The sequence below is a fragment of the Arabidopsis lyrata genome (genome assembly GCF_000004255.2).
Source record: "Arabidopsis lyrata subsp. lyrata unplaced genomic scaffold ARALYscaffold_4, whole genome shotgun sequence".
In the NCBI taxonomy this organism is placed as follows: Eukaryota; Viridiplantae; Streptophyta; class Magnoliopsida; order Brassicales; family Brassicaceae; genus Arabidopsis; species Arabidopsis lyrata.
In genome coordinates, this window is record NW_003302552.1 from 9904118 (window position 1) to 9919390 (window position 15273).

A 15273-nucleotide genomic window follows, 5' to 3' on the forward strand; every position below is an offset into this window, starting at 1 on the left:
AAAGTATTTGAAACAATATAAGTAAAGATGAGCAATTCATCTTATTTGAAATTGTAAGATCATACAATCACTCTAAATTCTCATCCCACATAATCAAAGTTTCATTTTAGATGTAGAACAGTCATTGTAACTTGTAAAGATTCATACATTTGTCGATTGAGACATCAAAAATCGGCTGGGCGAAGACATCAAAACCAATATAAAGAGAAAGTATAATCGGTTAGATATGACATCAAAGAGAGTGTAATCAAAAAAACATTAGCGTTATATTCAATTAACTCGTTATAAAGAAAAATATTTTTGATTGATTGAAAAAAGGCAAGGAAGTCATCACATGTAGGATATGTCTAGAACCATATAAAATTTATCATATTATGAGGTATATACTTTGAGGTCATAACTTTTGTGATTTTTTTCTAGTTAGTTGGCTACAAATGAATGATGTATGTTCTTTATGTCGCTACAATTTATCTTAATCATTTATATTATATTTTGTATATACTCCTAACATGTTATATGATAATATATTAGTATTGTTATTTAACATTAATGTTTTGATAGTTGGTTCATGTTGATAAAAAACATATATATGTTTTAAGTAGCTAGACATGCAAATGAATTATCAAATTTTTAGATCCAGCTGGAATTTTGATAATTAATATGGATAAGTAGTTTCACATTTTATTTGTTACATAAACTCTTATCAAAACCATATCGAAAATGTAATAAAATAGGTTAAAGCCTCATATTATCACAACTACAATGGATCATAATCTAGTTAAAATATTAACTTCGAATTATTTGATTTTATGATGAGGTCATTGAGATCTCTAAAGTTGTCAATGTCATCTCTTTCGAAAATTATTTTTCTTGTGTCACATGGTATACCATAAGTGAAGACTCCAGTGATGTATCTTCTATAGTTAATCCTATCTCTCTTCCATTGGGAGCTTAATCTGGTATGTCTTTTGATCAAAAACAAATCTACATTACTCCTTCAAAAAATTTGTTTTCAATAAATCTAAAAAGTATGAGCCAATAAAAAAAATATGAAATGTGTGAAGATATCTAGATTGGTTTCGGTCGGACCGATAAAACCAGCAGTCTGATCAATATGAAGATCCACGATATATGGAGATCAGTTACAAGTTTATAAATAAGCCATATGATTGATAAAAAAAAAGGCAAATGAAAAAGAAAAAAAAAACTTCTAGTTGAAAAAGATACTATAATTTTACTTTAACAATATCATTTTTTTCTATAGATATCAATGCTGGCAGATAGAGACTATATTATAATTACAAAATTTTCTATATAAATAAAAATTAACTATGAGAAGTAAAAACTGCTATAATCTAAGTGAATGTAAGATATCATCTAATTATTATAAATTATTTTTATATTAAATAAAAAACTAAAAACAATATTGCGCAGTGTAGCGCGGATATCGAGTTAGTATAATTAATAGTACCATTGTAACGCCCGTGTTCCGAAAAATAATAAAAAAATGGATGTTTATGTCGGGAATTGAAGTATAGTCGGTTCAATTTCAACTGGTTTCTAAAAGGGTCGATTTATTAATTAGACAAAAGAGGGGGTTTAATTAATTTTCGGTTAAGTAAGATTCTGGTTTAATCAAATTAAACCAGGGAACCCTATTTTTTCTCTATATCACGACACCAGCCTCCTCTTCTCCTGTGCCGTAACCTGCAAAGAAAAAGAGAGAAAGAGAGCTGGTTAGTGTGAGGAAAAGGGAGAGGTTGAAGTTTAGTGAAGGAAAAAGAGAGGCAGACATGATACGTTTTGGTAGAACAGAGTTTTGACATATCGAATCGTTTCCAAAGGTAACGAAAATTTCAGGGGTGGATAAGACTTATATCTAATTGTAGCCTTTTGCGGATATTGATTTGACTCAATATTCTAAGAGTTATCTCTGTTTTTGTGAGCTCTTCTGTTTCAAACGCGATTTGGACCAGTGTGTGTTCAAAGAGAGATTGCGAGCGAACCCTTGGTCTAATCGTCACAAAATTTTGAGGGTAGCTTCAGGACGTCTAGAAGAAGCTTTTCAACAGTGGGATTTGAAAGTGGACGGTTGGATCTCGTTTCGTGATCCAATCTTTTGTGATCTTGTTTCGTGATTTAAAACCCTAAATCAAACTAAAACCACAAATCAAACCCTAAAGAAACACTAACTCGAATTTAAACCCTAAATCAAATTAATAAATCAAATCGGCGAATAAAGTACAAAGATTATAGAGAGAAAACACTTAACCTTTCAAAGAATCTTCTGATCTGAGAATCGGAGATCGGAGAAGAGACAATCGGAGATCGGAGAAGAGAGAATCGGAGTATGAAGTGAATCATAGAGGAGAGAATCGGAGAAAGGAAGAGAATCGGCGAAGGAAGAGATCGGAGAAGAGAGAATCGGCGAAGGAAGAGATCGGAGAGATTAGGATTTTCTCGATTTGCGGCTGGGTTTGAGCGAAGCTCAAACTAGGTCATTCATATATATAGATATTTGACACGTCGCAATTCCCTCGCAATATTTGCTAGTATTTTGCGAGGAACCGCCAAAACAACCAATAAAAACGAGGCATACATTGCGAGGGCATTGCGAGGCTCCCTAGTAAATCTCTCGCAAAGTCTTCATTAGGGTTTTCAAAAAATACAAAGACATGCTTAAATATTATTAATCATATCTTATTCATTTTCTGATTCATTTATTCTGATTCATTTTCCTATTATTTCTAGTAAGTTCCTCAGCAAAACAAAAACATGACTAAATATTTTAAATAATTTAGGGTTTTGGGTAAAGATTAAGGGTTTAGGGTAATAATTTAGGGTTTAGGGTAAAGATTTGTGAGGGAAGTGCTACGAACGCCTTGCAAGTCCCTCGCAAACGCTTGATTTAGGGTTTAGTTTTGCGAGGGAATTACTAGTACTCCCTCGCAAAACCCTCGCAAAAGAGAATCAATTTGAAAAAAACAACGAAACACTACTAAAAATCATTCGGATTCATTTTTTTGAATCATTAGGAATTAATTATCTACATTAGGATCATTCATTTTCCTCAAATACAGAAATGATGTCTTATGTTTTCCTATTATATGAATCAATGTTTATAACGTTTTCTATTGAAAAAGTTAATATTGATACCTATCCAACCTTTTTTTTATGCATCACCATATATTCAACTTGTCTGATTATATGGTCTCTTGGATTCACTTTTATAAATGAAAATCAAAGATCGCAAAACACTTGTACGTATTTTAGGGTTTAGGGTAAAAATTTCCAAGGTATGTGCGGGTGATTTGCGACGTATTAAATCGTTTCCGCAAAGTACTCGTAACCCCCTCGCAAAGTTGCGAGAGAAACTGTCCCTCGCAAGTTTTGCGATGGAAGTGCGACACGCGTCCTTCTCGTAGTAAATTACTTGAAATGCTCTCGCAAAGGTGCGTGACAAATCGACTGTTTTCTTGTAGTATTTATTTAATTAATTCTCGGTTTAGTAAAATTCTGGTTTAATTAAACTAAACCAGGGAACCCTATTTTTTCTCTATATTACGACACCAGCCTCCTCTTCTCCTGTGTCGTGACCTGCAAAGAAAAAGAGAGAAAGAGAAAAGAGAGGCAGACAGGATACGTTTTGGTAAAACAGAGTTTCAACATATCAAATCGTTTCCAAAGGTAACGAAACTTTCAGGGATTGTAAATAAGACTTATATCCAGTTGTAGCCTTTTGGGGATATTGATTTTAGTCATTATACTAAGAGTTATTTTGTTTTCGTGAGCTAATCTGTTTCAGACGCGATTTGGACCATTGTGTGTTCAAAGAGAGATTTCGGGCGAAACCTTTGTCTGATCGTCAGGAAATTTTTAGGGTAGCTTCAGGACGTCTAGGAGAAGGCTTTCAATAGTGGGATTTGAAAGTGGATGGTTAGATCTCGTTTCGTGATCCAATCTTCCAGGCTGACAATTATGTGATTTTTTCCAGAATTTTACAGTTTGGTTTAATTGATGTTTTGATTGTGGTGGTTAGCTATAGGGTGATTTAAGATACTGTTGACGTGAGGAAGAAGTCAATTGTGGTTGTGTGGTGTTGAGGTGAGTGCGTGACCATGAGCTTATCTAAGCTATTGGGATTATGTGATTGTTTGTTGCGATGTGTAGGTTGGATTTTTGATGGATCTAGAATTGAAATCCGTTAGATGGTTGTGTTATTGGATGATTTCATTGGTTTGGTTTGTTTTCATGAATTAGGTGTTGATTTGTGATCTTAGTTGCTTGTGTATATAACTCGTACATGAGAGGATCGCCTCACTAACTATTTATTGAAATACGTATGCATCTCTTTTCTTGGTGCAGGTAAAGATAAAGTGTGATCGTAGAATCATGGCGAGGAGAGGAGGATGATCTAGGGTCTTGTTGGTGTTAGTTTATTGTTTTAGTATGATGGAATTTTGGATTTAGAAGTTGTTAGAATTGTTAGATAATTTGCTGGTTTATGTTGGTTAAATTATAATAAGTTGAATTTGGATTTTTGATATTAGTTGTGTTGGTTTTCGCATGATTTTTAATTGGAAAAATTAATTAATATTTATGGAGATATTAGTTAATAAATTTTTTTAAAAAAAACGGGTCCGGTTGTTTCAACCATTGTATGCTTTTTTTTGTTAAAATTTTAGGTACATAAGAAAATAATTTTTCTATATATGTACTGTTAGTAACTAACAAAACTAAAGTGAAATTAAATAATTAATAGAAATAAAAATTGATCAAAATATATTTTAATAATCAACTCATCTGTCAAATGTATACTTTATTTCCTTGTTTGAAAAATTGCTAGGCGCTAGTCGGACGTTCGGTATGGACCTAACTATTAATCGGAAAATCGGATTAAAATTGACGATTAATCGGGGACTAGTTTTAGAATTATTTTAATATTTTAAAAATATATTAATAAAATATTATTTTCAAAATTGCAGTAAACACATAAAAATATATTTTAAGGTAAATTTTTATGATTTTTTATTAAAAATTATGATTTTTATTAAAAATTTGAACATAAATTATTGTAAAATATCACAAACTTCTAATTCAAATGCTGGACTAACAAAAAAAAAAGTTGTTTTATAGTTGTAATAAAAAAAAATCGGGATATGAAAGAATAGACGGAAAATAATCGGATTAGGTAGGAATTAATCGGATAAAGCGGAGAGTAATCGGATGACTGATTTTTTTTAGGGATTAGTCATTAGTCGAGGCGGAGAGGGTGGACCTAACGATTAAGCAGGGAGTAATCAGACCAAATGGAGATTTTTAGAACTGGGCTTTATTTACTCCTGGATTTTCTCTAGTCAACGATAATCATATATTTAGAGGGTGTTAGTTAATGATGGAGTTAAAGTCAATTTTTTAAGGTTTATATTTGCTTTCTGATATTGTTTTTAAGAATCTATTTGTGTGGATTTTAAAATCTATGCAGTATATCTTGGATTTTGATTCCAATAATTTACTCATGAAACTCCAAAGAGGTTTCATTTCAAATGATTTAATATACAAAGATTTTACAAGTCTTTTAGTTTTGAATAACACTGGATTTTAATGAAGTCTTTTAAATCTTAGTTGAATAACACCAAACTATTAAAATCTAATGAAGTATAAGATTCAAGAACACCAGATTTTAAAGTTAGATTTAGAATCATTAGTTGAATATAACACTGGATTAGTATTGGATTTCAATTCTATTAAAATCCATCATTGAATAACACCACCTTAATAATGTTGTATTCAAAATTATATTCACACGTATTGGATTATGTGATTTAGGCTACTTAAAACATTTTTTTAACAATAAGCCGACAATAAATATATTAAAGAACCGGCTCATGAGTTTTGCAGTTCTTTGGTGAATCAAATGCACGATCCTATTGTACAGTATGTATATGCTAAGCGTAGATTAGTCATTCATTAATCCCTAATTCTCTTGTAACTCTCCTATAGATATTGTAACATTCACATTGTAATCAATAAGACATTCTCATAAACCTATACGGTATCAGAGCTTCGATTCTCTTAAAACAGTAGCCGTCACGTTTTCAAATCTCATTTTCAAAGCTTCTCTTCTTTCAAATTGCAATGGCGTCCTCTCCGGCTACTTACTCTGACACTGTGATCATGACGGCCGACTCACTTACCATTCTCAATGTCAATATGGAAAACGTTACCAAACTCACCGATTTTAATTTCCTCATGTGGAGCCATCAAGTCCACGCGATACTCGATGACCATGGTCTCGCCGGTTATGTCGATGGCTCGCTCGTCGCACCACCGTGTACCATCATCACAGATGGTACCACCATAGTTAATCGTGAGTTCACTCAATGGAAGAGACAATATAAGCTCATCTACGGTGCCTTACTTGGTGCTATCTCCGTCAATGTTCAGCCGATTCTCTCTACGGTCGACACATCCGCTGCGGCATGGGAGAAGCTCTTGGATACTTATGCCAAACCTAGACGAAGTCATATTCTCCAACTGCGATGACAAATCAAACACTGGAAGAAAGGAAACATGTTAATCAGTGAGTACGTACGGGGCTTTACCACACGGTTTGATCAGCTGGCGTTACTCGGTGCTCCTTATACTCATGAAGACCAGATTGATTTTGTTCTTGAGGGTCTCCCGGATGACTACAAGTAGGTGCTGGATCAGACTGCAAGTCGTGAGAAAGCTCCATCAATCACGGAGTTTCACGAGAAGTTGATTAACCATGAATTTAAACTTCAAGCACAGGCGGCCATTGATTCTTATTCTCTCCCGATCACAGCAAATGCCGTAAATTATCGCGGCAACGGTGGCAACAAGAACAACAATGGCAACAACTATCGTGGACAGCAACAACGATTCAACAACAAGTCGAACCAAACATGGCAACAAAACCAACTGTTCCGACCACACAATGATCAATACTCGCGTTGATACCAAGGTAAATGTCAAATTTGTGGAGTTTTTGGCCATGGCGCTAGACGTTGTTCGCAGCTTCAGTTTTCCGGTGGTACAATGTCCACTCCGAGTCAATACTCACCATCTCATGTGCCTTGGAAACCTCGTGCCAACATGGTTGCAGCATCTTCATCCTACAATCCAAACCCGTGGATCCTTCACAGTGGCGCAACACATCATCTCACCACCGATTTGAACAACCTTGCTCTCCATCAACCGTACAATGGTGGAGAAGAGGTCACCATTGATGATGGCTCAAGTCTTACCATCTAGCATACTTGTTCATCAAACCTCTCTACCCTTACTCGTTCCCTAGCTTTAAATGATATCGTATACGTTCCCAATATTCACAAAAACCTTATATCCGTTTATCGCTTGTGTAATACTAATAAAGTATCTTCCTTATGGTATACTTGACAGGTATAAAGTTTGATTGGTAGCAAGAGGGTTTAATCAACAATATGGTATTGATTATGCGGAAACATTCAGTCCGGTGGTGAAATCATTGACAAAACGGTTGGTACTACAGCTTGCGGTGTCACGGTCGTGGGTAATTAAGCAATTGGATAACAACAATGCCTTCTTGCAAGGAACACTAACCGACGAAATATATGTTTCTCAACCTCCAGGCTTCGTTGATAAGGATCGACCGCATTATGTGTGCCAGTTAAAGAAGGCGCTTTATGGCTTAAAACAAGCACCCCGGGCATGGTACCAAGAACTCAAAACATTTTTATGCCTTGCTGGGTTTTACAATTCTCTTCCCGATACTTCTGTCTTCATATATATATCAAAGGTGCTGATATTGTCTACATCTTGGTATATGTGGATGACATAATTGTCACGGGATCGCGTCCAGCCTTGATCTCCGGGTTCATCGTCGGTTTAGCTAATCGCTTCTCTCTCAAGGACCCGAAAGATTTATCTTATTTTTTGGGTATAGAAGCCACTCGGACGTCTCGTGGTCTCCATCTAATGCAGCGGAAGTATCTCCTTGATCTGTTGACGAAGACACACATGCTAGAAGCCAATCCGGTTTCGACTCCAATGGCAGCAAATCCTAAGCTGACTCTTGATTCCGGAACGATGCTTGACGACCCACATGAGTACAGAACAGTACTTGGCCGCCTCCAATATTTGGCCTTCACGAGACCGGACATTGCTTATGTGGTGAACCGACTTTCTCAGTTTATGCATCGACCCACTGATTTACACTGGCAAGCCGTCAAACATTTATTGCGCTATCTCTCTGGTATGCTATCTCACGGTATCTTCCTCCACGCAAATTCACCTCTATCTCTCCATGCGTATTCTGACACAGATTGGGCTCGGGATACTGATGACTGGGTCTCTGCCAACGGTTATATCTTGTACCTTGGCAAGACTCCAATTGTATGGTCCTCAAAGAAACAAAAAGGGGTAGGTAGATCATCTACCGAAGCTGAATACCGAGCGGTCGCTAATACGGCCTCTGAGATACGGTGGGTTTGCTCTGTGTTAATTGAACTTGGTGTTACGCTACCTACTACACCGGTTGTTTATTGTGACAATATAGGAGCCACGAATCTCTGTGCTAATCCCGTCTTTCACTCAAGAATGAAACACTTAGCATTGGATTAACATTTCATTCGCGACAATGTTCGGTCTGGAGCTTTGCGCGTCACACATGTTTCTACGAACGATCAACTCGCCGATGCTCTTACGAAGCTGCTAGCTCGATCTCGGTTTCATGAACTGTTTGACAAGATTGGAGTGACGAAACTCCCTCCATCTTGAGGGGGCGTGTAGAGTATGTATATGCTAAGGGTAGATTAGCCATTCATTAATCCCTAATTCTCTTTTAACTCTCCTATATATATTGTAACATTCACATTGTAATCAATAAGACATTCTCATAAACCTATACCTACCTCGTGAGCTTTGCAGAGAAACTCTAAAACAAATATAATGTTCATTAAGCTATACCTACCTCGTGAGCTTTGCAGAGAAACTCTAAAACAAATATAATGTTCATTAAGCTATTTAATAGAATTTTGGTACACATCTTCTTCATAACTCACTACTAATGAAAGATCCTACTCTTTAAAATACAAGTTTACCTTCAAAATGAACGATATGATAAAGATGGATTTAATCCGGTCGAAATTAATCTAGATCTTTCAAAACTTTTCTACAACTTTTAAGACTTTCTTTAATGTTGCAAGATGTTCTCCAAAGTTCTACAATGTTCCGGACAATAGACAAAGATAAAGAGATTTGAAATGGTGTGGATCTCATTTTCTCGACCTACTAAAGCATACAACCTAAAAGATTAATCGGATCGCGACAGTCGTAACCAGAAAATTAAAAGTATACTTGAGCTTAGTTAAATAATTATTTATCACGATGAAAAAAAAAAAAGTGAATAACATAAACAGTGAAGACACAATGATTGAGACCGGGAGGAATCTAGAAACAACCCAATTGCTTAATATACAAGAAACATAATTGGAAAGCCACATTGTTGCAAGATAATATGGTACACAAGAAAATTATTTCAAAACAAAATTTAGCAGTCTTCAACAGAAAATCCCTTGCCATTTTCCTTCTCTGCTGAGTCTTTACCCTTCGTTGGCTTAAACCACAAGGCACATATGATATAGACAACGAAGTTAATTCCACTGAGAATGACTAAAAGCCAATAAAAGTAATCGAGTCGGCCGTGGTTGATGTTATCAGCTAGCCATCCTCCATCAGTAGAAGTTGAAGTGACCCTCTTGACGATTGAGACCAAGAAACTGCTGACAAAGAAACCTAGTGATAGAGTGGTCAAGAAGAGTCCAGTGCTCATTGTTTTCATTCCTTTAGGTGATTGGGTAATGAAGAAATCAAGTTGGCCAGTGTAAATAAAAGCTTCCCCAGCTCCCACTAAGAAGAATTGTGGAACAAGTAAGAACACACTTATAGGCAATGTTTTTTGTGAACTAGATTTCGCAACCGATAAACGCTTTTGCTCAGCTATAGCTGCAGCTGCCATTCCAGCGGTTGATAAGACCAATCCAATAGCTATTCTTTGTAGGCTAGAGAAACCTGAAATGTTAAGGCATGTTAATATATATATATATATATATATGCAAAAATATAGATATATGAATGTTGTATGCATCTTATGTCACCTGGTTTTCCTTTCCACTTCTTCCAAAAAGGCATTATGGCACGGTCATAGACAGCTAGAGTTATGAGAATAGCCGCAACGAAAAACACGGTGAGGGAACCAGCTGGGATCTTGAAGTTTCCAATGTTACGTCTCATAGTCGAAGCTTGCTCAACCGAGAATGTAATCATTTGGGCATATGTTGTCCAGAAAATTATAGTTGTTGCCCAAATAGGCAAAAGCCTAACCATCATTTTCACTTCCTCAACTTTGGTCACTGAGCTTAGCTTCCAAGGGTTTGGAATTGCGACTCCATCTAGGGTTTGTTCGAAATCTCCTTCTGCAACTATGGCTGCCTTATCCAACAAGCTACACACGAGATTTTATATATAAGATACAAAATTTACTTCTTTTTCTATGTGAAAATTGAATAGAGAAACTTACTGAAACTGATCAGTATGTTCGATTCTTATGGCCTCAGGATTATCTTCATAAAGATAAACAATGCTTTGAGGTAGTTCCATTTTCCTCTTCCTAAATGCAGCCGCTATGACCTGAAAGATTTGCACAACGGGACTTCCTTGACTCTTTTTATAACGGTATCTCTTAGTCCCACACAAGAATATTACTATAGCTATAGCCATAGAGACAGTGCAGATTCCATAAGCCCAAGATCTCCCCACTTCATCTTGCATGTAAACTAAAACAGTCACAGCCAACAATGTCCCCATGCTAATGAAGAAGAAGAACCTGCATGTGCCAATTAAGATTATATTTTAAAAAGGAACACTATAACAATGTTACAATGCCATGAAAATAAACTCTAAACCTAACCTGTTGAAGAAGAAAGCCATGTGAGCTTTTTCTTTAGGATCTTTGTCATCAAACTGGTCAGACCCAAATCCGGAGATACTAGACTTAAGGCCACCAGTTCCAAGAGCTATAAGGTAAAGCGAAATATAAAGAATTGTCATTTGGAAGCTCGTCGCGGGTATGCAAGCTTCCCCATGATGGCATGTTGGTGGACGTAGTTCCGGCAGCTTAGTTGCTACCGCTAGTGCACCAGTTCCCTGTATACGAGACATCAAAACCGTCTCAAACTATTTTCAAGACCTTAGCAGATTTTATAGCATACATTTTGTTTGATGTGTCTAAGTGATTTTATTTTATTTTTAATAGAGCTCTAATTGATAATTTCCTTACAAAAACAATTTTAGAACCGGATATCTTGGAGAAAAATACAGGTTATTCATTCTCTTAGACGCATCTACTACTAGATGGTAAAACCAACTAGTGACAATGACCTTTTTGGAGCTATATATAAGCTATTAGATAGAGTCTTACCAGAGCTTGAATGGTTGAGAAAATAGCGATGGTTTTGAAACGGCCGAGGAAGGAGTCAGCGAGAAAGCCGCCGAGCAGGCAAAGGAGGAAGGAAGTGCCCATGAAGTCAGTGACAATATTGGCAGAAGTTGAACTTGGGAGATGCATTGTCTCCATCAAATATGTTACCAAATTCACTGCTATTCCCATTGTTGATAGCCTCTCCACAACTTCTATCCCTGCAATATATATTTTTCATTTTTAGTCTGTCAACATTTGTACATCTTCTAAGTTAATTTGTGAGTCCATTTCATACATACAAGTAGAATAATCTTCAACTAATGTTGTGTTAATCCTTATTTTCTTTTGTTAATTCAGAATCCAAATCGATTCTAAGTAGTAAATGACTCATGGTAAGGAATCTGTATATTTTAGGATTTAGAAAATTATAATGTTTGAAAACCGCATGAAAGTAGCCATAAACTGATAAATAAGTTTTGTTGCATGTCTAAAGGTAAATTAATACGAAAAAGAGACGTGAAGTGACTGAGACTCAAAACATATACGGTGTGACTGGATGTTATAAATAGAGGAAAAGAATTGGAAAGAAAAATAATTCTTCTCAATTACTCTGTCATTCCTCCAATCAAGAAGAATTTATTCACCAACCAATTCTTCTCAATTCTTTTACTTTTCAGTAGAAACAACTATAAAATTTCCTCCCATAAATACATGGTATACAAATTTCTTCTACTATTTATTTTTCTTTTCTTCTCATTTCCTCTCTTATTTTTCTTCTCTTTTCTTCTTAAACCACACCAGTCACACCCATAGAGCTTTCATTCTCCAACTATTATTTTATTTATTTTGGAAACATGTTTAAAATATTTATAAACATATATAGAATATTTATGATAGGTTATGGCTGTAAAATTCAATCTTTTTGTCATTTTAAAAATTAAGGAACTGATAGTGATGGAGATATATGATCAGTTTTAATTTTTAAACTCAGAAAGCAACAAAAATAAAATTTGGATTATCTGGACTAATTGTGTAATTAAGACAACTGGTAGTTTCTGTAAGAGAATATTAAGGAACAAAACAAGGGTTTTGAGGTCGGCATTTTATGCTCTCGAAAGATTAACGGAAAGATCTTAGAGCATGATTATTGGTAGTATCTTAAAAATAAATCTTAGGAATATTTAAGTAATATATTTGTAAAAGTGATAGGTAAGAGATAGTATTTTGGGTTAAGATTTTTGTGTGATTAATGGTAGGTTCTTAACATGTGGTTCTTAGAAAAAAAAATATTAATATAAAAATGAAATTTATAATTATAGAAAATTTAATAATTTTTGCAAATTAAAAAAATTAAAACATACATGAGATACAATTTATAACATAAATAATATAAAGCACAAATGTTTTAAACTTAATTTCTAGAATATTTTGTCCATATATGCTCAGCTCGACCAAATCTTTCTTCAATCCTTTTTAATTAATCACAATGTGACACCTTACAACATCTTAAGTTAAGAAAAACATCTTAACTTAGATACAAATCTTAGCTTTAAGATGTTGGTTTGATTATTTTTAATCAACTTTAATCCTAAGATTTGTCTTAAAATGATCTTAGTAATTTAATGATTAAAATTAATTTCTAAATAAGCTTTAAAACTAAGGTGCTTGCTTACCTAAGAAACAAAAACATAGTTAAGAACCAAATTTATTACTTTAATATTTTTAAGAGCTATTTTTAAGATACCTTTAATAATTATGCTCTAGACACGTGAATACAGATGCAAAATCTAATTTTCGTTTTTCTCTTTCTAATCAATATTTCTTTTTGAGAATGATTAAACTTATTAAAATATATATATATATTATGATTGGATAAGCGAGATGGGGAGCCATGTGGCGTGTCCCTTTTCTCTTTATCTTTCTTTCAATCAGCGAGATTCAGAACAACGACATTTCATATTTGTTATATACAAATATATTTATTTCAATCATATCATTCATGTGTGAGTGTGACTGATTTGAAAATTGAGTCTCTTTTGTTCATCAATCATCACCATGTATTCAGTATTCACAAATTATACAACTTATATATGGGAAATCAAAACTTATACGCATGCCACCTTCTTGATCAAATTAACTACGTGTAAACATATTGTATGTATCCACTAATGATTACTCTGCGAATATGTGCACGACAGATGTATTTTCTTCATTTACCGAATATTACATAATGGAAAAATATATAGTCGTTATGAATGTCACATGAAGTAAGAAATAAAGATTTTAGTTAAAAATAAGTAAAAAGTATGCGGTCAAATAAAGAAGAAGAAGAATTGTTCATATTTAGCTAGGACTTATGTGAGTAAATTTCACACAGATACTTATTGATAATGGCATATGTGTATGTAAATATGTAATACATGTTGGACCAAAGATATGTATATGTATATATATATATATATATATATATATGTATAGGTAAAGTAGTAAAGAAGAAGACGAACCAAGAATGAGAGCTGCAGTGATCCAGCCACCGGTTTTTGATTTGTCGGCGGGTCGGCCTTTGTAGTCTACGGCATCAGCCACTGTCCAACTCCCTTTGCTCTCCTGAAAACAACCACATCAATCTAAAGTTGCCGAATCTTATAACCAATATATAATTTACAAGTAAGAATAATAAGATTATCCAAACCATTTTCCTTCTATATCTTCAAATAATTAATGCCTTGATGAGAGTATTCTTAGTTTCTTCTAAGTGTTTGCTCTTTGTTAGCCACAGAAGCAAATAATGATGGAGAGGAAACTGCCTTTTTATAGCCACAAAATGAATGAAAGAGAGCTAGCACCGACCTTCCACTATATGTGATTTGGGACATATCGCAAAAACGTGAAGTCTTAGAGATAGGTTCATCACACTTTTTTTCCAACTTTATATCATTTCTCAATTTTATTTTGGAAATTATTTTTTCCTCTTTTTTTTACATTTTCACTTTTTTATTACTATTTTCTCATTTGTTGTAAATTTTCTCTTTTATTATGATAACTTATTTGTTTGACCCAAAGACACACGTACAGATTACAGAACTCATATGGATCATGAAAAGAACACTTGCATATATTTCCATAATATATTTGGCGAGATCAAGTAAAGATTCTCTACGAGGTTCATTACTATTAAGTTTCAGCTCTTCTTTTTTTACTTCTCCACTAACTGTTGAAAAACTGCACCATATATAAAATATATATCTTTTTCCTAAATAAGAAGAATTGCAATGAGAAACTATAGTAGAATATCACATATGTTTTTCTCAAACTAAGAAGAATGGCAAAGAGAAAATAGTAGACAATAAAGATACTTTAACTAAATAAAAACTTATTTGATTACCTGTAATGAATTTTGTAGAAACTATTATTATTGGTTAAGAGGTGAGATGGGTAGAGAGAAAAGTTTTATATTGTGCACGCGAACCGCCACTCATTCTAACTCTCCATGTGTTCGAGTGGGAATATTAGGATGGTATATTGGTGTGGTTACTATATATGGTCGGAAGGAAGCAAGGAGTGGAGTTGGTATTTTGGTGACTTCCACGTCTTCATGGTTCCTGGAAACCATATGTAGAGTTAGCACATGACTACTCTACCTTCCTATAATCCTATGTGAACAAGAAAGACGTCTCATGTGGAAAGATTTGCCCAATTCATTACCAAAGCAAGTCTGGGTACATTTTTTCGTCAAGTACACCGCGAGAGTGAGGTCCGTCTCAAATCTTCATGTAGATACAGTCCCTAGA

General features: G+C 34.5%; 1 protein-coding gene across 1 annotated transcript; it reads right to left on the reverse strand.

Annotated features, from left to right (window-relative positions):
* Positions 1–9393: 9393 nt before the first annotated feature.
* LOC9315065 (protein NRT1/ PTR FAMILY 6.2) lies at positions 9394–14330 on the reverse strand. The gene is made up of 7 exons (XM_002880771.2): positions 14175–14330; positions 13987–14089; positions 11483–11700; positions 10973–11208; positions 10583–10888; positions 10161–10507; positions 9394–10074 (listed from the first exon to the last, which is right to left on the reverse strand). Exons 1-7 carry the CDS (start codon positions 14175–14177, stop codon positions 9554–9556), a joined length of 1734 nt encoding a protein of 577 aa, XP_002880817.1. The 5' UTR covers positions 14178–14330; the 3' UTR covers positions 9394–9553.
* Between the last annotated feature and the right edge of the window lie 943 nt (positions 14331–15273).